Consider the following 27,755-nt stretch of genomic DNA (forward strand, 5'->3'; position numbering starts at 1 on the left):
AGTTGTTTCTATTTTTACAGCTCAAGCTTAATGGTGTTATTCATCCATGTAATCCCTACATGATTTATTATTCGGACTCTAGGTATACAGTCAGCCACTGCCTCATGCAAACACTTCTTAACTGCCTCCCATGCACTATCAGCATCCAGCCCTTGCAGTTTTACATGCCGTGACACTGAACCAATCAAACTCCTAAGTTTGTCATACTTACCAGCCTGATAATTTTACATATACCCTCTCTTAATTGTAAAGTCCACACCTTTAGCCACCTCCCAAGTCAAGACCCTATGATCACTCTCACCAATTTTTGGCAATATTCGTTACAGTCAAATCCTCAGATGCAATTACTAGCTCAAGCACTCTGACCCCCTACTATTTTCCATTACATGCTGTCACAGATAGTTATCCCTTAATAACCACATAAAATCCAATTCCTTCCTCCCATGTGTCCTCTCCTCCTTCCAATTAATGTTACCATAGTTGAAATCCCCCCATAATAATTACCCTCATTCCACTCATTGTGTCTATTTGCTTATGCATTCTATCTCTACTGTCTATTCCATCACCTGGTCTATAGCAGCAGCACCCAACTGTATATTTTGTCCTGCTTGTCTCAATCTCACACTAAATAGTCTCAAATGTGCTCTTTTCTCTAGCCTGCAATTCAACTTCTATTCTCCTTGGCTGCAGTTCATCAGCTATCTTAACCCCCCCCCCCATTTTATTCTCTCTGTCCCTCCTAAACACACTATACTCCTAACATTCTATCCCACTATATCATCTTCTGTCAACCATGTTTCTTCTTCTTCTGGTTCCCATCTGCCATACGGCCGGGGGAGGGTAGCTATATGCTACCATTCTAGGGAGAGATGATTATGAGCAAGGTGGTTTCCCGTTGCCTTCCTTGCCGTAAGTATTTATGACTGTAACCTGTGTGTTCACGGGGCCGGTTTGCCTGCTTGCAGGATGAAAAAACCCTGCTGCCCACGCCCAAGACCGACTAACTTGGCTGTGGCTGAGGAAGATCCTAAAGCTCCTCACGTCGTGGACGGGAATCGAACCTAGGATACTCCTTCCCCAGGCATATGGTTGCGAAGCGCAAAGCCACTATGTTAATGCCAATAACCTGTGGCCAGGAAGAGCAAACCAAGGCCAAAAATTCTTTATTCTTGTTCCTAATACTCCTGGCATTAGTATACATGAAATGCAGAAGTCCGTTAGTCCCGCCCCTATCTTGATGCCTTATACTAACTATCCCATTCTGATTTGTTGTCCTTCGTACTAGATCGGGCATATTTTACATATTCTTACATTCAACTGCCTCCTTGAAGTCTGCATATCCACTCCCCCCCCCTCCCTTAATAACTCTAGTTTCCCTGATTCTGCACATCCACTTTCACTTCATTCAACAGCACTTTTTCCAGTCTCCACACACAAAATCCATTCAGATGCAAACCATCCATCTTGTATAAATCCTTTCACCCATCAAACTCACTCCACATATCCACAAACTTCATACCATTCCTGCATAACCTGCATATAGAGTCATTTGCAATTATGGCCCTCCTTCTCAACTCTTCTCTGTCATACCACAGCAACAGATTCACTATCTCACTATCTTCACTTGTGAAGAAAGTTTGTGCATGCTTGGGTAAAGGATTAAAACAAGAGTATAATTTCTTGTCAGGGAGACTTTTCATATGTTCTTTTCTTTTTATAATATACTTTCAACCCAGCAGTAAAATTTTCTGTCTATTGGACTTGACAATTATTTTGATCCTTCATCTGCTTCTGACATTGATAAGCTGTTTCTAGCCATATACTAAACATTGACTTGATGTTTTCTGTTTATCACACCATTCTTGTTAGCACACTCAAGACTGCAGTGTTATGATTGCCCTTTTATTGAAAGCAGCTGTATGTGAATTCTGTCTTGAATGCAAAGAATCTTTATAAGGACATTGCAGTTAAAGATTAGTCAGTCTCGCAGACATAAAGAATTTTCCCTCCTGCAAAATAGACAAACTGACTAGATAACTTATACAGTTACTGTCTCTTGGAGGCAATTAACCTGTTTATGGCCATCATTGAAATGATGTAAGTTTAGCAACATTTTGTGTGGAGCCAATAAAGATATACAAAGCTCAAAAAATCATGCAAAACCCTACTCATCATGCATAATATACCCTACCATTTTTTATATGTTCCAGCAAATTTATAGAAGTTCTATCAAGCGAATAGTGGTACTGCATCTGTGTTTTCTTATTCATTTAGAAAGTTGTTCCTTCAGTCTGCAGTTACTCGCAAGCACAAAATCTGCTTGCCACCAGCAAATGGGCAAGTATATTTGTTGAGCCCTGTGTGTGTGTGTGTGTGTGTGTGTGTGTGTGTGTGTGTGTGTGTGTGTGTGTGTGTGTGTGTGTGTGTGTGAGTGAGTGAGTGAGAGAGAAAGGTATATATATTACACACTCACACATTTGGATTTCTGTACATACAGTGGCCACAATATGACAGTGTTACACCTGATATCTTGAGAATATAGAATTCTCAGCTATCATGGTGTAACATGAAGAATAAATAAAATAAATTAGAACCCTGCATAAAAAAAAATAATAGTTGAATTAATTAAAAGAAAGATTCTTGCATCCAATAAAATATATAAAATATAAAGGTTTTGTTAAACTAACTAACAAAAGAAAGAATGTATTAATATTGTGATATGATTTAAATAAGAAGAGTTAAATAAATAAGACAGAAAAGGATTAGTCATAAAAGATGGTATGTGAGAGGCTAGAGATTAAGTTATTAAGTGCTTTCATAGAGAAAATTTGAAAGGGGATTAAGTTAGAGGCTAGCACAAGAAAAACAACAGAAAATCACTTAGGGTCAATTCCCAGATTGAGACATCGTTACGGGCTTGCCGATCAAAGGACGTTTGGCAGAAAAACGCCACCCTAATTGGTCGGTGAAACAAGTAGGGGGCGGAGAAAAGAAGTTAGAAAAAGTGCCGTTAGGAGAGCAATTATAAAAGGGTTGGAAACCCCCCCCCCCACGAGGCTTTTTTGGTTTTGGTTTGGATTCTGTTCCAGGAGAGCCCTTCGCGAGCTCTCTCGTATGGATTTCACAGGGTTTTCCTGAGTGGCAAGATTGGAGTTATATCTCCGATGCCACAACACGGAAACAAAAGTGAGCGGAATTTCGGTTCCGTATTTCCTATGTGAGAAGCGAAGAATGCCGTATAGTCGAGGAAAAGAAAGCATATTCTTTGTATTTCGACTTCAGTGACAACTACGAAAAATGGAAGGAGGTAAAGAAATCGATGTCTACGTGGCGAGTTGCACAGCCGATATATAGATGATTCAGAGTGTGTCTAAGCATAGTTCAGCTCAAAAAGGAACATAGGAGTAGCAGATTATCGGAGAGGTTATATCAAGATAGTTCAATCAGAAGAAGGTAAAGGTCCATATGAAAATCCCAAGAAAGAAAGGTACTGTAAAATATATCTAATGTTAACTAAAATTTGTCTGTGATAAGTATCATTATTCTAATACGGAACTGTTGAAGTGACCAAGGAAAATTTATACTAGGACTTTAGTATCTGACAGAATATATTAAAAGTAAGCTGGCTAGTGTTAATGTTATGTGAATAATTAAGTGTCCTGAGAATTTTGCATGTCTATTGTAATGTATTAGAGAGTTAAAATGTCATAGTTGTGTGTTAGCGCAGGAAAAGGTTTAGGTAATCTACTTAAGTTTGAATAGTTAAATAGTGTGAATTAATCTTATTTGCCCATGTCAAATGAATTTACGTGTTGAATATGTATGGCGGCATGATTGTAATACTAGTTATGTGTTAGTACAGTAAATGGTTTAGTTAATCTACTTAAGTTTGAATGGTTAAATAGTGTGAATTAATCTTATTTGCTCATGTCAAGTGAATATATGTGTTGAATTGTTATGGCGGCATGATCGTAGTATTCATTATAGGATCATAGCCTAATTACTTGTAATACGCTAATGTTAGTTTGTATGTATTTAGTTTAGCATTAAATTGAGTAATCATAAAATTTGAATTGTACCATGTTAGGGAATTTAATAAACCTTTGTTCAATGATAAAAGAGTTGTCTGAAATTGCTGTCCAATGCACCACTTGAAAAATACGAACCTAATCACACGGGAAATTAATGTTAAGAAACGAGATAAAGTGTCACGACTGCAACATAGTTACACTTTCAGACATATTTGAGTTCTTTCTCCTTGTTTTTGTATATAATATCTTAAACTAAATATCCCAAAAGGCGCAGTTAAATACAAATATTAGGGGTACTAAGGGGAGAAATAACTTAAGTATTAGTAAAAATTTTGGTGATATCTCGTGCATAGATAATAGAAGAAAATAGATAAGAGAAAATTATAAAATAGAATAAAGATCGTAAATTGGGACACAACATAAATGGCGCAGCCGGTAGGATATAAAGTATAAGAAAGTTAATAGAATAGAATAAGAAGAATAGGTCACAACAACAGTATGTGTTCTTTCTTACAAAAGATGTGGGTAGTAACAACCATGAAAAATTTACAAATTCCCTACTCAAAAGAATAGCATTGTGAAAAATGAGTGCATTATTAAACTGTATTGTCATAAAGCAATCACATTCTATATAAAATTTGGCATGTTCATAAGGTTTTTTTATTTTATTACAGAAATGAATATGCAAATGATAATTATACAACAGATTTTATATATAGACTGTATTCTGAAGAAGGAAAGAACATTTTTTCAACTAGGATGAATGTTCTTGGTCACATGCAACAGGTAATTTAAACCATTTATTTCTTATATTAATTAATGGTTTTATATATATTCTCAGTTTGTTTCATCTGTTACAAGTTATTTTAAAATGTTGAAGTAGAAAAAGTAAAGATGAACTGTGACTTTTTTTTTAATTTCATATTCAGCATTCATATTACAAAATGTTATTTTTCAAACTTACATTGTAAAGATTAGTCAGAAAGTTTGCTTTTTGACCTAGATACTGATAAGAATGAGAATAATTATAAGTCTCATTCTTATCATATGGAGGAATAGACCCTAATGAGGATTTTATTTTAAATAAAAAGATAAAGAATCAGAGAAATTGTAAATAAAATAATAAAATAGTACAGTACTTAAAAAGCTGTATCTTTCGAAACCCATCACTGCATCTACTTTTGTTGTAGTTTATGCGAAATTTACTACTTGAGACTGGGAACGTAAGCAGACATGCATGAAGGGACTGAAAAGTTCTGAAACATCTACAATAAAATTATTAAAGCAGATGATATAACCACAAGAAAGAACATATCTTAAAACCCTGTATGTAAAATGTGTAAGCTTAAATGGTTCTACCTCATTTCCTTCGTGGTGATTATCACAACTTTTCAGCACACCCTCGCATGAGCTAAAATAACATGATTATCTTGCTTAAATAAAATTAACTATTTATTGGCATAAACTTTTTCCATGTTTCATAATCATCCTCGCTATGAAATAGAACAGAATCTAACACACACACACAGAACAGAAAAAAAAATCAACAATGCATCACTGTTTTACTGATAACAATCATTTATTCCTGGAGTCCAAATTTAAAAAATAAAGTGTAATTTTTTTTATATAAATTTCCGTTTATCAGCAAATCTGTTCTTACAGGACTAGCTTTCTTCCAGCAAAGAACTGTTTAGAGATCCCAAGCAGATTGTTCAGATTTGTGAAACTTAATAATGTAATTTTTATGTTCTTCATGACAGAGTTAGAGCATCAGGATTGCCAAAATATGATTAAAAAAAAAAAAAAGGTCCAACAAGGAAAACTTGTTTGGCTGATGAACAAAAATAGAAAGTTTTGTGGACAAAACAAAACATTACTTGAATATTGAGTTGGCTGAGCATTTTTGAAATACGTTCAAATACTCCTTTGATATAAGGGATGGAAATATGATAAATTTTTTTCTTGAGAGGAAGAAGATAAAGTTTTGTAATTATCGACTTTGTTGATGTAGGACTTGTTGAAACCATTATAACAGAAATTATTAGCTAAGAATGTAGATGCTATAATTTTTAATGCGGAATAATAAGGTTTTAGTAGAACACAGGCATGCATACAGTGAATCAGGATTACCATTACTTTTTTGACAAGTTGACATGAGTATAGTGTCCAGTTTTCTGAAAAATGAAAACTTGAAATCTTCCATTTGACAGTGAAGCAGGGATCTAGAAATGATAATCAAAGTATTGGCTCTGATTATGATTCTCAAGTGAACTATACTAGTATTTGTGGATGATTGCAGTAATCTTTGTAATAAAAGTATGGAGCTTTGATAAACAAGTGATCCAAATTGTGAAGATATCATTAATATATGTACTAAATATCATGGAGGAGAGAAATCCCATAATTATTTCTTAGAATAATATGCAAGTATAGGAAAATTGATTTCACTCTGTAGTCCCCTCCCCCCCTCTTCCTCTGTTTGTTGGTATAATATACCCAGAATGTATAACAAAATCAAAGAGTGAGACAATTTTGTCCCATAAATCCATTATTTCCTTTAAAGGTATATTAATATATGGAGAAACTAATATCTAAACTGGTCATGGATGGGCCTAAACAAAGTCCACTGTTCATGCTTTTAAAATGCATTGCATCTTGATGAATCTTGGGGACACCATATAACTTAGGGATGCCCATGAAAAACCTTATTATTCTTTCTTGTATCATTCTTGAGAAAGGATGGGAAGGATTGTGGATGCAGAATACTAAATAATGTAGAAGTCATTAAGACTATGAAATTGTATGGAATTTCTCCCACACATTTTAAAGGGGGAGATGATATGTAAGGTAATTCAAAGTACACTTGATATGGTTATTTAATGAGTTTAATGCCCTTGGAAGAGTGCAAAAGAAATGGAAGAAAGGTAAAATGTAACACTGCATGTAGAAGGTAACACTGTATGGGTGATGCAGAAACAAATATATTGAATTACAGGCCTGTTATTATTCAGGTATAGTGATTAAGGTGCTGGAGAGTTGGTTAGGACTGTTAGTAATTCGTGTGTGTGTGTGTGTGCGCGTGTGCGCTTTTGTATTATTATTCTGTAATCATTCTAACACACATAAAGAATCATGTTTTTATACACTCACAAGTCAACAATCCGTCTTGTTTTAGCAATTCTAGTTACATTTTTAAAAGGCAGAAGTTGATAAGAAAAAGGATGTATATTCTCTGGTATTTATGGATTGTTCAAAAGCATCTGATCGATTGCCACATGACAAATTAGTGTTTGATTAAACCACAATAAATGAGTTAGATTAATGGAATGGATAGAAGATAGTTGAGAAAAAATATCAGAGTTGCACATGAGCAAGAACTGAAAGGAGAAGTAACAAATGGGATAGCATAGAGCTCTGTACTTAAATATAGCCTGGTGACCTCTAATGTGTCCTCACTTGTAGCTCAGTGATTCATAGCATGTTGCATCTCCAATCTAAGCTAAACCCACCTTCCCATAATGTAGCCTCTGTCCACAGGTTCTGATGAAATCAACAAGTTTGTGTATTAGCCAATTCTTAATTAATTCTCTTTAAATGTATATCATCCCCAGTTGAAGGATATGCTAACATACCGCTAGGTGGTAGATGGCTCGTTACCCAGTGAAACACCATCACTGCCTTGCATATTGGAAGGCTGAAGCTGTGGGCATATTTGGTCTCCAGAGCAGGGAGACCAAATATTGTTGGTAATCCTGATTGCTTGCCAGAGAATACCAAATTTAGAATCCTTTGCTTTTGACCTCTGGCTCAAGATATTTTTGCCCTGTTTAGTACATTCATATGATGTATTTACCACTTTCCAAATTCTGAAAAACACTCTGACCTCTTCACCTTCTTATCCCTGAATCTTGAACATTTTGCATTCCAGCTCTCCAAATAGTGAGGTGATCTTCTTTGGTAATCTTAATGTCCATAACTTCAACACCACTGACTGTTCTGGATGAGATGCAGAAGAATTTACTATAAGCAGTGACCTAATGCAAATACAAATCATGCATTTACCAACCCAAATACCTGATAACCTTCTCCACTTTCTCAATAATACCCTTTATCTTTTCTTAGCCAATTTTCCATCAGATATACTTTAGAGGACACCTCTCCTCTCAATAACTCACATCACTATCTTTTCTCTCTCTCTCTCTCTCTCATACACACAGAATGTCCTTTCTCCATCCACTCTCAACCTCGTGTCCTTTGGCATTACAAAAAGTAGTCTTCCACTATGGTGGCAGACTACTGCTTCCACTTTTCTGATCCAGACTTGTTCTGAGTGAGTAACAGAATTTATCCTGCTTGGCATGAAGACATTCATTCCTTATTCCATCCAAAATAAAGCAGAAGAAAAATAATTCAGTGCCTCATCTGTACTTTTCTCATTCAGATGGCACCACTGTAACGACACTTAACGATAAAGCTTCCTAGCATCACTCTTATCTGACTCCTGTGGTAATAACCAAAAGCAGATTACTTCTCCCATACCAGAAATAGAGCATCATATGCGTCCTATTGCCTTTCAGCAAAAAAAGACACCAAAAGAATGCTTAAATAACTTGACACTAAAAAGTCTTTCATTCTCAGTGGCAATTGTACTCATATGTTCACCAGAACTAACACCTATCTTATATTATCTCCATAGTCTTTTGTAGTTAGCAGGCACTTATCCCATTGCCTAAAAGCAAACATATATCCAACCTATTCCAAAAAAGGGATAGCGGATAGTGTGAGAGCGATCTGCTCTCACATTACCTACCAATTGCCATTACCTTAATCATGTCTAATGGAGAACGTCATTAGCAGTCAGCATCTCCACTACCTGGAGGACTACCAGTTAATCAGTGACCACAGCATGGATTTGACCACTCTGGATCCATAGCTGACCCATGTCTACACAATTCATCGCAGACAGTTCATCACGGGAAAATTCTTTGTGGGGAGAATTCTTCACAGGGAAGATTCATCATGGAGAATATTCTTCACAGGGAAAATTCATCATGTGAAAATTGAAATAATATTGTAATGATACACATGAAAAACTAATTCAAAATAAGACATATTTTAGAAAATATATTTTTATTCTGTATAAAAATAAATTAAAATTTTGTATTTTACTGACCAGTGAATTTCCTAATTTTTATTTATTTCTTAAAATGTTAATATTTTCTTCTTACTAAGTTACTACAAACTCTATAGGTGGGATATTGATATTTTACAAAAGTGTGATTGGGTGGTTAGGGAGTTAGAGCACAAAATTTAAGAGTGCTTATTTATTTTTGTAACCTTTAACTATTTTTCTACACATTGAAGACACACATCCAGATGTGATTATTTTATTTTATTTTTTTTCACTGAACTAATTCAGAAGATGATGTGCTTCTAATTATAGGACAGCTGTGTATTTTGGAACTAACTCCACATTTCCTGCATAGTAAAGAGATTTTGAGTGCAGTTATTGTTTTACAGGGATACCTTCAACTTCTACATGCACCTTTGAGTAATCATATTAAATAAAGTGATAGTGAAATTACATAAATCCTTTCATGGTGTAAATCAGCTGTCTAATTACTTAGTCAACAATACATTTTATTTGTTCTCAAAAAACCTGATTTGATTCAAGATAATTATTTTTGTCAATTATTTTATAAATTAATGAAAATCCTATAGATAAACTTATACGTTGGTTATACATGGCTTTAAATTTTTCAGGAAATGACAACATATAGTAAAATATTAATTAAAAAACTTTAATCAATACCTTCTTATTCGGCAATGTTACATTGATATGTGCACGCAAGCACTAACAGTGAGCAAATGAGGCTGAAGAAGGCAACTGAAGTTGTTCCTAGAGTACTAAAGCTGTTCCCTAGTGGGCTAAATTGGGTTGTCTTGGCTGATGTTCTTAGGATGCAAGCTTCCCAAATGTAGGGCAATCTCATGCACCCAAATTTGTTGAAGTTTGGGAAGTTTTTTTAGAGCTGAGACTGATTCCAGGAATAATCTTTCATACTTATATTTGCTGCAGTGTAGTAAAGTTGCTTTCTTCCAGCATATTCTGTAGAGGGTATCTAGTGCACGGTCAGCAAGTCCTGAAGGTGGCGGTATTGGTGAAACCAGATGTAGTCTTGGTGTTTGGATATGCTGATATTAGCTATCCTGCCCGTTTGGCAGTAGTAGGACAGTTTACAACTGCAAGAGACCTGGTATACTCCAGGTAGGTCTAGGGTAAGTAGCTAGTCTTTGGTGGAGCAGATAAGGTATGCCAATTTCTTATATGGTTTGTAACAGGTAGTCAGGTCGTATTTTTTTTAAGATTTTTGTTAGCTTTTCAGACGTGCCCTGGATATAAGGAATGGTGATAGATTTAGTTTAATCTCTGTTATGTGGGGGGGGGGGGGGCTAAGAAGGTGTTAAGGATATTAAGTTGAGTAGTTAGGGCATTGTTATCTGAACAGATTAATTTAGCCCTGTTATATAGGATTTTTATAATCCCATATTGTTGTGGTGCGCGGGGGGGGGGGATGATTGCTGGTGAATGTATGGGTTGGTTTTTTGTAAGCAGAGAAAGCCAGGGATCCATCAGACTGGCATGTAATCAGGGTGTCTAGGAAAGAGAGACTCTTGTTGTTTTTCTTTTCCAAGGTGAACTGGATTCTGGGGGTGTTGATTGTTTAAGTGTGTTAAGAAGTTGTGGAGTGTATCCAAGCCATGTGGCCAAATAGCCAAACAGTGAGTTTTGTGGGGCTGAGTTTAAGGTTTTTTCTTCAAAGGTTCCATAAAGATGTTGGCCAGGGATGGAGACAGTGGAGGAACCCATGGCCATCCCCTCTATCTGTTTGTAGAATTTTCCTTGCCAAATGAAATAACCTGCATTCATGGTGAACTGAAATAGGGCTGCGATATCGAGAAGAAATTTGACTTGGGTGAGATTTAAGGTATCTTTGAGTGGTACATTATACTGACCATTATGTCAGTGTGTGTTGGAGTGAGAGGTTTTCTATACTGGCTTTAAAGTGGGCTGAGTTTTTTACTTGTGAAGGTGTGTTGCCAGTATAATGTGTGAGCACTTTGGCTAAATGTTTGGCTAATTTATATGTGGGGGAATCAATGCCATCCACTAGGGGACGTAATGGCACATTCTGTTTATGGATTTTTGGTAGTCCATATATTCGGTTGTGGGGGGGGGGGGGGGGGTCTAGGGTTGAAAAGTTTTAGTCTGCTAGTCACTCCATGGCCGAGAAGTAAACCTTCTTAAGGAGCCTTTGGAGTGTTCTGATTTGGGAGCTGGTGGGATCATATTTAATAGGGAGTTAGGTAGAGCGATCTAACAGTAAAGAGGTAAGCTTACCTGTGTAGTCAGTTTGGTTGAGAACCACAGTGGCATTTCCATTATCTGCTTTGGTGATTATTATTTTGCTGTTGTTTTTCATTTCTTGTAGAACTTTTAATTCTTCTTTAGATAGGTTTGTTTTTGGAGGTTCAGCTTTGGTAACAATACCAGCTACATCCAGTCTGATATTGTTGGCAATATGGAAATAATGATACAAGAATGACTTGTATCATTATTTCTTCAGAAGGTATTTTTTTCAGTGCTAAGGCAAAGTTGTGGCCACGTGCAGGTGCGCTTAGTGCTTCAGGGTAAAAGAAGACAGGTTCATTACCATGTTCATCAGTAATTGAGGTTCGGAGGCAAAATTCCTTTTTACACCCTCTGTCCAAAAAGAAACAACTTTTCGAAAATAGAAGAAACTAGTGACACCACCTGTTGTATCTTTTTTTTGTTGAAAGCGGCTACCTTCAATAGTGTTGTTTCAACTGTTTATGACATTTGTTTCATTAGAAGCCGAGTTATAGTGCCAAGAGTGACAGTGTGTTTTGATGAATGGTTGGAAAATGAGTTTCAAACAGAGAGCTACGATTGACTTTTGTGTTAAACTTGGTAAAGGTTTTACTGAAATGCATCAAATGCTTCAAAAAACATGTGGTGATGGATGCTTATCCCATACTCAAGTTTAAGCGATTTCAAAGTGGTCGTGAGATGCTTGAGGACAACGAAAAGCCAGGCCGTCCAAAAACTGGACTGAGTGAAGTTAACATCCAAAAAGTGCGTGATTTCATCAAAGAAAACCCGAAATCGTCCATGAGATTGATTGAAGATGAATTGGGATTCCAAAATCAACTGTGCACAAGATTTTGACTGAGAGTTTGGGCCTTTGTAAATTGAACTTGCAATTTTGTTCCCCACAAGTTGATCAGCGACCAAAAAATGTATCGAATTGAACACTGCAAGGACCTCGTTAAAACCATAAGGACTTAAACTTCCTTGAAATGATCATTACTGGTGATGAAACATGGTGTTTTGAGTATGAGCCAACAAAAAAGTGTTGAGTGAAGACCACCGGAAGAGAGGCATCCGAAAAAAAGTCGCTTGGAAAAGTCAAAAGTAAAGATAATGCTGATTTGTTTCTACGATTCCAAAGACATTATCCACAAGGAATTCGTTCCGCCTGGTTAAACGTTCAATGGCGAGTTTTATCTCAAAATTTTGAAGTGATTGATAGCAAGAATTCATCACGTACGGCATGAATATCGTGTTGCAGGCAGCTGGTCTATTTTGCACGATAATGCATCATCTCATCGTTCGAACATTGTGAGACAGTTTTTGAGCAAAAACCAAGTTTGTGTGTTGGATCACTCGCCATATTTGCTTGATTTAGCACCATGTGACTTCTTTCTCTTCCCCCAACTTCATTTGCCAATGAAAGGAAAGTGATACGACAACGTTGAAAACATTCAAGCGGCAATAACCATGACCCTCAACAGTATCCCAAAAACCGATATGAAAATCTCATTTAATGAATTTATTGGCCATGCCAAATGCTGTATCAAAGCTGAGGGAGAGTATATTGATTGAAATAAATGATTTGAATAATTATAATTGACCTCTGTTTTATTTTCTATCAAAATTTCGGTTTATTTTTGGACAGAGGGTATAGACTTTCAAATTTTTTAATGCCGACATTGTTTTTATTAAATTCTTTCTATGCTGAAGTGCTTGAGATATCGGAGAGGATCATCCAAAGGTCATCGTTCACTCTAGTGGCAAGTTCTTCCTCTAACACATGAATAGCCTCGTTGGTGTCGGCCAAGAGAATGTGGGTGATGGCAATGGGACTAGGGGGCACCTTTAGGACTCTAGGAGCAACTTCAGTTGACTTCTTCATCCTCATTTGCTTGTTGTTAGTGCCTGCGTGCACATATCACAGTTTTGTGTTCCCAGACGATGGCAATGTAACATTGCCGAAATATAGGAAGGTAGTGATTAAAGTTTTTTTATTAATATTTTAATATACGTAGAAGTATAAGAAACAAGGGAGATGAAATGGTTGCATTAATTGCGACCAAAGATTGTCAGAATAAGTGAGACATGGTTGGAGGAGGACGACATCCTGACAGGAATAGAGATGGAAGGGTATGATGTGTTTCGTGAGGACAGAAGGGGTAAAAATTGAGGAGGGAGTGCTATTGATGATAGAGAAAGAGTTATGTCCATACAAAGTAGAGATGCAAGAGGGAAATAGTGCCAGTGGTTTTGAAGCAGTATGAGATAGAGGTGAATGGAATCAAATACTTCGTTGGATGTTGTTATAGACCAGGTAATGTGGATGGTGGCGATAATGAAATGTATAATCAAATTAGTCAAGCAAATAAGAAAAGGGTGATCATTATGGGCGATTTTAATTATGGCAATATAGACTGGAATGATGAGATAGCAACTGGAAGTAAAGAAAATGAGTTTCTTGAATTTTTGAGAGATAACTACCTCAGACAGTATGTAACAGAGGGCATGCGAGGATTGAGGGTCTTGGATTTGGTCATCTCATCAGAGGATGTAATTATAAATGAGGTGTCAAATCATCCACCAATTGGTGAGAGTGACCATGAGGTGATTACCTGGATGATTGCCAGCAGTGTGAGGACCTCTGTGAGAAAAGGGTATATGTGGAACTACAAGGGGGGGGGGGTATGAAGAGCTCAGGAGACAGCTTGCAGATGTAGCATGGAATGAGGAGTTAGCTGGAAAAGAGATCAATACAGCTTGGGGTATTTTTCAAAAACTATCTAGTAGATGCAATGTCTAAGTGTATTCCAACGGTGAGAAGGTTAAATAAGGTAGGTGTGAGATGGATGAATAAAGAGATTAAGCATGCGATACAGAGAAAGAGGGCATTGTGGAGGCAGCATAAAAGAAGTGGAAATAACCAATTCCATGAGGTGTACAAAGACCAAGCAAGGAGGGTGACTTGGTTGGTGAGGGTAGCTAAAGAGAGGTATGAACAGCATTTAGCTAATGAAGCCAAAAAGAATCCTCAGGAGTTCTTTCGATATGTAGCCAGCAAAAGAAAGAATGATTATGGAAGGATGACATTGATAGGAGAAAATGGTATAAAGACAGCTGTTGCAGAATGTCTGGTGGAGATACTTAATGAGCAGTTCATAAAGGTTTTTCAATCTTGTGAATGTGACTTCATGGAGAGATTGAGAGCAGTAGATGATGGGGAGGAGAGACTGACTGTAAAGTGAGCAAGAGGTGTATGGGAAGTTGAGTAAACTAGATGTTAATAAGGCTGTGGGACTTGATAATATATCGGCACGTATTCTGAAGGAATGTGCCAGGGAGTTGACACCTGTCTTGACATATTTTTTTAATATGAGTCTTGCACTCGGTCAAGTCTCTAAAAAGTGGGAGGAGGGCAAAATTATGCCACTTCAGTGGCGCACCCAGTATTTAATCTGGGGGGGGGGGGGGCAGTTGAACGAATAAAAATATTTTTAATACATTGAATTTGCATTAAAAATATTTTTATCCGTTCAACTAAAATTCGTTAAATTTCATTCATTCAATAAAATTCATTAGATGATTATAAAAATTTATTTAAAGATTAAAATCCAGTTTTATTTTATTTTTACAAAGCTCTTGAATTATTTCAGTCGTGATTACATTAGTCTCTGTGTGTGTGTGCGTGTGTGTGTGTGCGTGTGCGTGTGTGTGTGTGTGTGTGTGTGTGTGTGTGTGTGTGTGTGTGTGTGTGTGTGTGTGTGTGTGTGTGTGTGTGTAGCAAAGCCAGTCCATTCAGTAGTGATTGTGTCATGGTAGATCTTAAATAGGTTTTTAAAAAGCGTAAGTGAGAAAATGACCTTTCACTGACGCATGTTGTTACCGGAAGCGTTGCAAATATTTTTAATAAGTTATAAATGTTAGGATATATCATTTTGTCACACTTTGAAACTGCATCGATGGCATTTTTGCATGGAGCTATTGCAAACGGTTTTTCAAATTTCTTATACTACAACTTGAATTCGGTGTTCAAAATTGCTAAATTTGTACAAGGCAAATCACCTGCATAAAATTCACATAATTGACTTAAATCTTCCATTGCACTTGCTGTTGGAGCATCTTTTCCATTTGATAGAAGAGAAAAAAATATATTTCAAAATGTTGCGGTGCCGGGTGAAACGTTCATGAAGTTGAGTTAATATTTGGTCAATAAATGGAATGAAATAGTTCTCCTGAAATACACTTCTACAGAATTGGCTGGAACATTGGACCTTAATGTTTATTTTTATGAAGTCCTTGGCTTTTTAATGTCAATATTAAAATTATTGGCTTTTATACATGCATAAAGAGTCTGGTGTTTCACGAACGGTATTTAATTGAGCCACAACATCATCAACAAAATTTAGGGCAATTAAGAGGTCACTGTCAGATTTTTGCATTATTTTAGACGATGGTAAAGTGCAGGCAAATATTTTTTGCAAGCTAAATAAAGATATTATAAATCTTAAAAGATATTAATATTATAATATTATAAACAACAAGGACATCCTGTCTTTTAGGGATATTGAAGAAATTGTGTACCTTTTCAATTATGCCAATGCAATTTCTCACAGATATAGCATTTCCAAGTGTGTGATGCACAATGAACATATAATGCTTGTTGATATCATTATTACATAACACCTTCAGGTAGTCCAAAGACATATCGACGAAGGGCACCTACTCTACAACACTCAGTCTTCACCAACCAAAACTACAATCCGCATCATCTACACCAATGCTGTCTACCTCCAACCACTACCACTAGTATTTTCACAAACAATCGGACAATCGCAAACATCCATGCTCACTGTGGGATTTGAACTCGCAGCCTTTTGGCTGGAGAGGCGGCCAATCAGGCCGGATATATAGATAAAAAAATTAAATTTTTGGATAAAAATTAAAACAAAGTTTTAATTTTTATTAAACAAATAAATAATATGATATAATTATGTCGCTATTTACTTCTAATGAGATGATTCAGCTTCTCGGCCTCTGCAGAGTTGCAGGATATCTGGCTCAATATTGGTCAAATTCAGTCGAAAATCAGCACACACACTAAGACGAATTCTGTATTTTGTTTTTATTTGAAGGAGCAATGAAAATCATTTCTCACAAAGATAGGTTGTAGAAAACAGCATGACAATTTTTGATTTCTTCAAATAATTCAGGAAATTCACTTCTCACTGAAGGCGAGATCCAAAATCGAGCCAAACCACGATCATGGAATTGCATTTTCAGCCGACTGTCACTTGAAAGCTCAATTAGCTGCTCTTTTTTTCGATAACGAAAGGTCATTCTCATGACTGTAAGCCTGAAATGGATCGTGAAATCACGGAAATTTCTTATAAAAAGTTATTCGGAAAATATGTTTCCAAATTCTGTTTCAGAGTTTTTAGGTTGACGCAAACCCTTTCCCAGTGGTTAAATTTTAGCTAATAAGTTTCGGGCCCTATACAAAATAACCAATTGTATTTACCTTTTGAATACTATCCAGGGAAGCTCCAAACCTCGACGTCCCTTTCATCACGCTTTCATAATCAGGGCTACTGTTGATATTGACTTTATATACACATTCAAAACTGTAAACAATTGTTGAATAATAACACAATAATGTAGGCATAATTACCATAAAGGGAGAAAAGTCACAAATCAGAAAAATGTTCTTATTCAAAAGTTCCTATTCAAGTATTCAAAAGGTAAATACAATTTACCTTTTGAATATTTTGTATATTTTGAATTATTTTGTATATTATTTTGCGATCCACTGGTTGAGTGTCCAGCAAGTCAGCAAATCTTTCCTTTCGTTAAGCTTATTAATATTATCGCATTGCAACTGATGGGAATTCTGTGTTTCTGCAGATTCATTACAGACCTCTTTCTCTTCAGAAACTACACACAAACTGTCATTACATACTCGTTTTGTATTATTACTGTCATCTGAGATATTTTTCTGCTTAAAGAAGGTACTAATGTACTTATCCATAATTGAAATACCGTACTTACTCGCATATAACTCTCACCCCTGATTTTACTTTTCAAAAAAAGAAATTCAAAAGTTTGCATATATCTCGCAAATGAAAAAAAGCTGAAACACGTTCAGAGCAGGGCGATAGTAACTTGGGTAAGGAATAAGAAATGTCTCATTGACTATGTTATTGTTGATAGTGATGTGTGTAAACAATACGCCCCCCGCCCCAAATGTATTTCTCAACAAATAGTGCAATTAGAGACAACTGGGATAAAAACGACACTAATTAATAAATCACATGTCCACTCATACAGAAACTATGCTGTATATATAGACTCAAGCAAAACCATATGTTGCACCAGCAAACACAGTATCTAACTAAAAACTATTGTTATTAATTAGATTGTTTGAGTTTGCTAGGCAGCAATAAAATTCAACTGAAAGTGTTAAAATTCGTAAATGTGTTAAAACTATCATCATCATCAAATTCCTGCCATGTACCCTCAAGGGGTGTACAGGATATGATAGTACTACATGAAAAAATTACATCATTACTAATTTCCTATCTACAATTTTCCTCCAAATCAGTCTGTTACTTGTCAAGACTCCAACATTATCAGATCTTATATTTCTATCGTCTAAGGCACTTTGTACCATATCAATCCACCTATATCTTGGTCTTCCTCTAGGTCGTTTTCCTGTCAACCTGGCAGAGAACAGTTGTTTTGCTAATCTTTCCTCTCCCATTCTGTTTAAGTGACCATACCACCCGAGATTAGCTCTGCTAACACATTCCTGGATGCTGACAATGTCAAGTTCTTTCCTAATATCCTCGTTTTTAATATGATATTGCCATTGATGCCATCTGTTCATGCCTCTAATCTTTCTCAGGACTCTCATATCTGCGGTCTCTAGTCTTTAGTCAAGTGTTTTACTTCAGATCCAAAAGTTAAAACTGGTTTGAACACTGTCTTGTATACAGCTAATTTAGTGTTCCGACTAATTTCTCTCTTATTCCATATGAATTTATTCAGTTGACTTCCCACCATACCAGCTTTGCTGATTGTGTTGTCTATTTCTATATTTAATTTACCATCTTCACTAAAAATCGTGCCTAAGTAGCTGAAATGTTTTACTTGTTCCACAGGTTCTCCATTCACAACGCAGTTGACATTTTTGACCATGTTCCAACATAAAAATGTGCACAAATTCACATGGAGAGAAGAGGTAAGGAATAAGAAATGTCTCATTGACTATGTTATTGTTGATAGTGATGTTTTCTCCCTGGTGCAGGACACCAGAGTGTACAGAGGATTTGAAATTGGAAGTGATCACTATTTAGTCTTGAGCTGGATAAAATTGAATTTCATATGATTATTATTATTATTTGACACCTCCAGGGAGTCCTAAGACTCATCGAGAGAGACCACTTACTCGACAGCTCTCCGTCTCCACCACTCAACCTCATCCACAAACCGCCAATCTACACCAACGCCATCTACTGTCCACTACCACCACTATTATTTTCATAGACAATCGCAAACATCCATGCCCACGCCGTGATTCGAAACCTCAGCCTTTTGGTTGGAGAGCAGATACGCTAACCACTCGGCCAACCTGGCCGGCATTGAAAAGAATAACATGTAAGAAAGTTTTAAAGCGAATAAAAGTTAAGCAACTCTCAGATATGAATTGTAGATTAAAATACACAAAGATTATCGAAGAAAAATTGAAAGAGTTTGAGAACATGAACCAAACCTTGGAGATTCAGTGGCAAGCCTTGAAGAAAATTCTGATTGATTCAGCTAGAGAGGCATGTGGTGAAGTTGTCTGCAAGGATAGAAAAATTAGAACTCCATGGTGGACACAGAAAGTTAAACAGCAGTGAAGGAAAAGAAGAAAGCATGTCAAAAGTTCTTGGCAAATAAGTCAGCTTGTGCTCTGAGAGAATACAGAGACAAATGTAAGAAAGCTAAACACTGTGTAAAACCAGCGAAACAAAAGTCATGGGAGGACTTTGGCAAGAACATAGAAATAAATATCAAGAAGGTGGCAAAATATTCTGGAGGTTGTTGAAGAAGCTTAAGAATGGAGGAAAGAGTGCTGTAAAAGGAATTAGAAATGATAAAGGTGACATGAAAATGGAAGAAAAAAATATCCTTGAAGTATGGAGTTATTACTTTGAAAAACTGCTAAATGAAACAAGAAGTGATAGCACTGTGTTAAAAAAACACTCAACAGGCATACATTCAGGAATGCATATCCATACTTGAAGTAGAAAAAGCCATCAAAGGCTTGAAATGTGGAAAGGCAGCAGAAGTAGATGATATTCAACCAGAAATGCTGAAGTGTGGTGGTATAAAAGTCTTACAGTGGCTGCACTACATAGTTCAGAATGCCTGGACAGAGGGACGAATTCCTGATAATTGGAGTAGAGCTCTCATATTACCCATATATAAAAAGAGAAATAAAACTGAATGTGAGAATTACAGAGGTATTTCCCTACTGAGTGTTCTGGGCAAAATTTATGCCAGTATACTTGAGAAACGGTTGAGAAGAATTGTGGAAGAAAAGCTTGGTGAAGAACAAGCTGGATTCAGTCATAATAGAGGCTGTCAGGATCAGATCTTCACTTTATGGCAAATATTTGAGAAAGCATGGGAATATAACAAAAATCTGTATTTAAGTTTTGTAGATCTGGAAAAGGCATACAACAAGGTGCCAAGAGAGAAGCTGTTCAATACACTACAGTTATATGGTGTCATTATATCAAGCAATATTTAGTCTTTATTTGAGTTCTAAGTCAGCAGTTAGAATCGTAGGAAGTACAGGAAGATGGTTTAATGTTAAATCTGGTGTGAGACAAGGATGTACATTATCCCCTCTGTTATTCATTATCTATATGAATCACATTACGAAGGAAAGTGGTATTAAACATGATATGAAAATTGGGGATGTTAATGTCAGCTCTTTACTTTATGTGGATGATGTTAAACTTCTAAATAAATCCTCTACAAGTCTGCAAGATTCACTGACTAAATTGAATATCTGTTGTAATAGATATGGTTTGATGGTCAGCAATAAAAAGACAAAGACAATGAAAGTAGGCAGAATCATTTAAAATGTCAACTGCATTGTTAATGGAGTACTGGTGGAACAAGTAAAACATTTCAGCTACTTAGGTGTGATTTTTAGTGAAGATGGTAAATTAAATATAGAAATAGACAACAGAATCAACAAAGCTGGTATGGTAGGAAGTCAATTGAATAAATTCATATGGAATAAGAAAGAATTTAGTCAGAACACTAAATTAGGTGTATACAGGACAGTGTTCAAACAAGTTTTAACTTATGGATCTGATACCTGGATCAGAAGTAAAACACTTGACCAAAGACTAGAGACTGCAGATATGAGAGTCCTGAGAAAAGTTAGAGGCATGGACAGATGGCATCAATGGCAATATCATATTAAAAACGAGGATATTAGGAAAGGACTTGACATTGTGAGCATCCAGGAATGCGTCAGCAGAGCTAATCTCAGGTGGAATGGTCACTTTAATAGAATGGGCGAGGAAAGATTAGCTAAACAAGTGTTCTCTGCCAGGTTGGCAGGAAAACGACCCAGATTATGACCAAGATATAGATGGATTGAATTGATACGGTGCAAAGTGCCTTAGACGATGGAAATATGAGATCTGATAATGTTGGAGTCTGGACAAGTAACAGACTGATTTGGAGGATAGGAAGTTAGTAATGATGTAAATTTTTCGTGTAGTACTATCATATATTGTACACCCCCCCCCCCTTGAGGGTACATGGCAGGAATTTGATGATGAGGAACTATTCATTTTATTTTAATAATTTTTACTTATTCAATTTTAATTTGTTTTGTTTGGATAATTAAAATATATAGATTTGTTTGGTGGACCACCTGTAACATCGTTTGCAGACCACAGGTTGAGAAACACTGCTATAGGGTTCTCTCACCTTATGTGACCCCTAATTCATAAGTAGTATAGAAATAGAAGACATGACACAACAAATAAAAAATTAATTTTAATTAGGAAAAGTATTTTGGAAAATTTTGTAGTGTTTTTTTAACTTTTTCTTTTTTTTTGGGGGGGGGGGGGGCAAGCCCCCCCCCCTCCCTGAGTGTGCCACTTTATAAAGGAGGTGATTGAACTCAAGAATTAAACTATAGGCCTATCTGTGTTTCAGGTGTTGTGGTTAAGTTGTTGGAGAAGCTTGTGAGAACTAGGATCCAGAGTTGGGTTGACAACAGTTGTATTATCTTTGATGGACAGCATGGATTTGTTGAAGGGAGGTTGTGTTTTAGTAATCTACTTACTTATTACAATAAAGTGACTGCTTCCTTGGACAGAGGAGAAGGATACACAGTAATAATTCTTGGATTTCACAAAGGCTTTTGATAGAGTACCTCATGATAGATTGATAGTCAAACTAGAGCAGATGGGGTTGGATATTAGATTAGTGCATTGGATTGCAAACTGGCTATCTGATAGGTATCAACAAGTTGTGTATGAGGTGGGGGAGCGATATCCAGGAAATGGAAAGTCTCTAGTGGAGTGCCTCAGGGGGTCTGTTGAGGCCATTACTGTTTAACTTGTATAGTAACGATATAGGTGAAGATTTGGATGGAGATATTCAGTTGTTTGCAGATGATGCAAAGTTGGGATGAACCATGAAGAGTAATGAAGATGTTGTGGCCTTACAAGAAGATTTGAATAAATTGAGTGATTGGGCATGGAAATGGAGATGTGAGTTCAATGTTGCAAAATGTAAGGTTTTAAAATTTGGAAAACAAAGATGGGATGCAGAATTATGCTTGGTGAGGATATATTGTTGGAGGTGGAAGAAATAAGAGATGTGGAGGTGATAGTGGATAAGGATCTGAAATTTAGGGGACACATAGCCAAAATTGTGAAAAGAACACAAAGGCTTCTGGGAATGATGCAGAGGACACTGACGTGTAGAAGTAGGGAGATTCTTGTTCTGTTGTATAAGGCTTTGATTAGGCCACACATGGACTATTGTGCCCAGATTTGGTCACCTGGTTTTCAGAAGGATGTAGAGATGTTAGAAAGGGTCCAAAGGCGATCGACTAAGGTAGTTTTTGACATCTTTCCACATACTCGACATCTGGAATGTCGAGTATGTGGAAAGATTGAGAAGATGCAACTTGCAAAGTCTGGTGGACAGGAGGAAGAGGGGAGATATGATAGAGACCAAAAGGTTATTATGGGGTTGTTATAGGATCAATGCTGGAGAGGTTCTACAGAAAATAGTAGGAGATCAGGGGAGAACTAGAGGTCATCCCTGGAAACTGTATAAAGAGAGTGTGAGCAGGGGAGTGAAAGGCAGGTTTTTTCCATGCAGAGTTGTGAATGATTCGAATGCCTTGCCTGAGAGTGTGGTGTCTGCAAGGAGTTTGAATGTGTTCAAGGCACGGTATGATGAGCTGTGTGTGTGTGTGTGATAAAAGGACCTCCCAGATAAGTCTTTGACTCCATGAGGTCTTGGGGTAATAATAATAATAATTATAATAATACGTTGTAATTTCCTGAAAAATTTAAAGCCATAATGAAAATCTGAATCTTTAAAAAAAAAAAAAAAAAAAAAAAGAAATGATGTGTCTTAAGTGCATAGAAAAATAGTGAAAGGTTTCAAAAGTAAATAAACATTCTTAAACTTGGTGCTCTTACCCCCTGACCACCCTATTGCACTTTTGCAAAATATTAATATCCCATCTACAGAGCTGTAGTATATAAGTAAGAGGAAAAAACTTAATATTTTAAACAGAAATTGGGGAATTCATTGATCAGTAAAATGCAAAATATTAATTTCACTTTTATACAGAATAGACAGCCTGGTTGGCTGAGTGGTTAGCATATCCATGGGTTCGAATCCCACCTAGTCATGTATGTTTGTGATTGTCTTTCATCTTCGTATAATCATTCATTCATACAAGTGAATACCCCCCCCCCCAAGATGTACTGGGTCACCATGGGGGGGGGGTAGTAGACCCAACCCTCCCACAATGGGAGAGGCCTTCACCTGTAGTAGGTAGAAAAAACTGGCTGAATATCATCATATACAGAATAAAAATATTATTAAAAAAAAAAAGTGAAATAAAATCTAATTAAATAACTAATGCGAAATTAACTATATTTTCTAAAATATGTCTTGTTTTGCATTAGTTTTTTCATACATATGATGTGTATCATTACAATATTATTGTAATTTAGTAATAATGATTGCCTTTTATAATAAAGTGACAAGAGCAATTTTTTTTAGATTTTTCAAAGCCGTTTGACAGGGTGCCACATGATAAGCAGATATTTAAGTTGCAGCACATGGGTTTAGATGTTGGGTTAGTCAGCTGGATTCAGGATTGGCTGTCTGATAGGTATCAGAGAGTTGTGTATGGTGGGGCAATATCAAGGAGGCAGAAGGTTACAAGTGGTGTTCCACAGGGCTTAGTACTGGGACCTGTATTGTTTGTCCTTTATATCGATGGATTGCAAGGGGATATTCATTTGTTTGCAGATGATGTGAAGCTGGGAAGGGTTATCAGTAATAGTGCAGATGTGGCAACCCTGCAAGAGGATTTGAATAAACTAGAAAGATGGGCAAATGAATGGGGTGTCGGTTTAATGCAGCAAAATGTAAAGTCTTGAAGTTTGGGAACCATCGATGGGGGGGGATGCATATTCGATTGGAGGAGCTATACTGGAGGAAGTAGGGGAGACAGGAGATCTGAGGTTGATGATTGATAGAAACCTGAAATTCAGGGGGACATATTGCAAAGGTGGTGAAGGTAACACAGAAGATTGCTGCAATAATGAGAAGGACGCTGACCTGCAGAGATAAAAGATTTATCATTCCGTTGTATAAGACCTTGATCAGACCACACTTAGACTATTGTTCTCAGGTTTGGCCCCCAGGATTTGAAGGGATAAATTAACTGTGGAAAGGGTACAGAGGCAGATAACAAAGATGGTTTCAGGACTGTACAATGTCAGTTATGAGGATCAACTGAGGGAGGGAATGTAGACTGCAGAGTTTGGTGGATAGAAGGAGAGGTGATACGATCAAGACTTTTAAACTGTTGGGAGGCATTTACAGGATAGACATTGGGGAGTTCTTTCGCTTGGTCAAACAGCGGGAAGGAGTGATGACAAGGGGCCATTCCTGGAAGTTATGAAAGGAGGCTGTGAGCAAGAGGGTGGTTGAACTGTGGAATGCATTGCCCAAGAGAGTGGTTAGAGCAGGAACGGTCAATGGGTTCAAGGAGTGGTATGATATACTTTGTGTTTCCTAAAAACGACACAGTGAGTCTTTTGACTCCATGGAGGCCTGGATAATAATAATAATAATAATAATAATTATCAAGGCCTAGTAAAGAGGTAAAATGACATCCTTAATTTTACATGTGAACTTTCGTTTCAGCATTACAATTATCTTTTGAGTTGTATATTTCCCTGCAGACTATTCTCCATGATGAACTGTATTGCGATGAATTTTCCAAGAACCTGGCTGACCCCTTAGCCTACATTGCCCATCACTAGACATATCATGGGAATGGAGAAATATACAATCCTGGACATTTCATTCATTTGATCTTGTGCAGCATTAAGGCATGCTCAGTAAATTGCTATCCTTTAGTCTACTTTCTACCCTCTCTAATTGAATCAGAGAGAAAGATTCAATTACAGAGAGTGGAAAGCAGACTAAAGGATAGCTATTTACTGAGCATGCCTTGATGCTAGACATGATCAAATGCTCTGAAAAGGTCCAGGATTGTATATTTCTCCATTCCCATGATGCGTCTAGTGATGGGCAATGTAGGATTCTCTCTGATTTACTGTAGCACCAAACATAGTAGCTAACTAAACACATTTGTTCTAAGATCCTCTTTCAAATTTTCAGTTCCAGAAAATATGTATGACAGCTATTTATAGAATGATCATTGGATTCAGAAAGCACACAATTTATGTAAAGCAAAAAAATTAACATGAGAATATATATATATAGATATAGATATAACTTGAAATCAGTTTAAATTACATTTGAGATATTCGATATTATCCAGATACTTCACAAAAGCTAAATTTACAAATACAATTCTACTGAAATATTGCAACTAATGTTATATGAGCTTTGTGAAAAATGTGACTGCTTGATGCAGAAGCAGCATACATCCACTAAAGCTAGTTCCCATTAGCGTTTTATGCATGTGCAGGCACTGTCCGGTATGAACATGTTAATATAGTTAAATCATCATGTATGTGTGCAGTTTGTATCTTTCATTATTGAATGTACCAGTTTCTGTTCTGTTTTGAAAGGCATCTTCAGTCATACTGAAGATGTCTTTGATATTAGGGTGAAAATATTTTACTGATAAAAATATTATTATTATTATGTGACACCTCCAGGGAGTCCAAAGACTCGTGCAAAAAGTTAAGTACTCAAATTTGCTTAACTTTTTGCATGAACCATTAGTAGCAGAGGCTCTACTAATTGACCAACCTTTGCTGGCAATATATACCTAAGCTAAATACATTTATGTTATTTATTAATCTAAGTAGATTTAATGGACTGTGGTTATTAGCCCTGTTGTTGCTGGAAATCAATGCTCATAGATTTTTTTTTTTTTTTTTGTATACCTTTTTATTTACCTTGTTTGGATTTCAATTATAATAAACTTTTTACTCTATTACAGCTCTGCATTGTCAATCCTCTGTTATATATGCTTGTTCTATTTTGCATGCTGAAGATGCTCATAATGCACTAGGTTAAAATTTTATAAATGGAAAAGGTTTTCTTTATGTAAAATTCCATAATATGTATTCATTTATAACATCAGTTCCCAACCGGTGGTACGCATACTTCTGGGGGTATATTCAGGGGTACACAAAAAAATAATCAGTAATGGTGGAAAAACAAGTAAAGCAAACAAAAATGCAAAATGTTAGTTATGGTCACAAAAGTGTCAGTATTAAAAAACAGCTATTTCACCAGTTCCCAACTGGTGATATGCATACTCCTGGGGGTACATGCTGGGCTGTTCAGGGGTACACAAAAAAATAATCAGTAATGGCGGAAAAACAAGTAAAGTAAACAAAATGCAAAATGTTAGTTATGGTCACAAAAGTGTCAGTATTAAAAAACAGCTATTTCACCAGTTCCCAACTGGTGATATGCATACTCCTGGGGGTACGTGCTGGGCCGTTCAGGGGTACACAAAAAATAATCAGTAATGGCAGAAAAACAAGTAGAGACAATAATGGGTACAATTTATAGAAATGGGTTTAAAGGGGGATACACAAATGGAAAAAAAGTTGGGAACCACTGATTTATAACATTTCATCTTACAGTTCAGTTAAAAAAGATGACTCATGGGTATCATCAGGTTGCATATGGAAGAGTAGTATCCTGAAGAGGAAAGTCACTATTACTATGATGTTGGGGTCTGTTGGCACACTTTCCCTCGATGAGTCTTTGGACTCCCTGGAGGTGTCACATAATAATAATAATAATAATAATAAAAATATCAAGAGAGGTTAAAATGGGGATTAGCAGCTGCTTGCAAATGATGTTTTTTTTTTCAATTATTCTTAGGGTGGAAGACCTTCACCTTTTGACAGAAACTTTGGAACAAAGACAGCAGCAAAGGCAACAATTTGGTTAATTGAACAGCTTGAGAAGAACAAAAAACCTAATGGAGAAATATGCTGCACATCACCTGAAAGTGCAGTTTTATTAGGCTTGTGTCAACGACAGTATTCTTTCACTCCAATTCAAGAACTAAAAGCACAAACAGATTTTAAGTAAGTAGGGTTAAGTTCTCTGTTACAAATGCTGCAAAGCATCAGTAACCAGTCTTAAGAATAGTTATCATTATATCAACTACTGATGTCTCTCTGTGACATGGGGTTACAGGAGAAGAAGCAAGAGCATGCACATATATATATATATATATATATATATAAGTAAAGAAATGTTAATTTCTTTGGATTTTGTTTGTTTCATGGGATAATGGATATTGACTGAAAGTTATATAAATATTAAGAGTATACAATACTAGTGTATCAGAACTTATATTTGAGTTGTGTATTATTGTGGTTATATATACACACCCGATTCCATCACAAACGTCATCTCATTTGGCACCTACAATGGTAGGTGCCAAATTGCCTCCTCCAACTGAATAACTAAAATAATCCTTAAGTTAAATGACATTCTTGATCCATTATTCCAGCCTTAATCCTTCAACAGGTGTACCATTCAAAAAAAAATTG

The 27,755-nt window shown here is 36.4% G+C and overlaps 1 protein-coding gene across 1 annotated transcript in view; it reads left to right on the plus strand.

The window, feature by feature from the left end:
- The window catches only part of LOC150107472 (ATP-dependent 6-phosphofructokinase-like), a 443,838-nt gene that overhangs the window by 401,523 nt on the left and 14,560 nt on the right, over positions 1 to 27,755 (plus strand). Inside the window, exons 18-19 of the mRNA XM_090391320.1 lie at positions 4,706 to 4,817; positions 27,076 to 27,284. Of these exons, the coding sequence (XP_090247446.1) occupies positions 4,706 to 4,817; positions 27,076 to 27,284 (321 nt within the window). The remainder of the gene's footprint in view (positions 1 to 4,705; positions 4,818 to 27,075; positions 27,285 to 27,755) is intronic.

This window comes from Typopeltis vanoorti, chromosome 4 (genome assembly GCF_054136105.1).
Source record: "Typopeltis vanoorti isolate ZY-2024b chromosome 4, IOZ_Tvanoo_1.0, whole genome shotgun sequence".
NCBI lineage: Eukaryota > Metazoa > Arthropoda > Arachnida > Uropygi > Thelyphonidae > Typopeltis > Typopeltis vanoorti.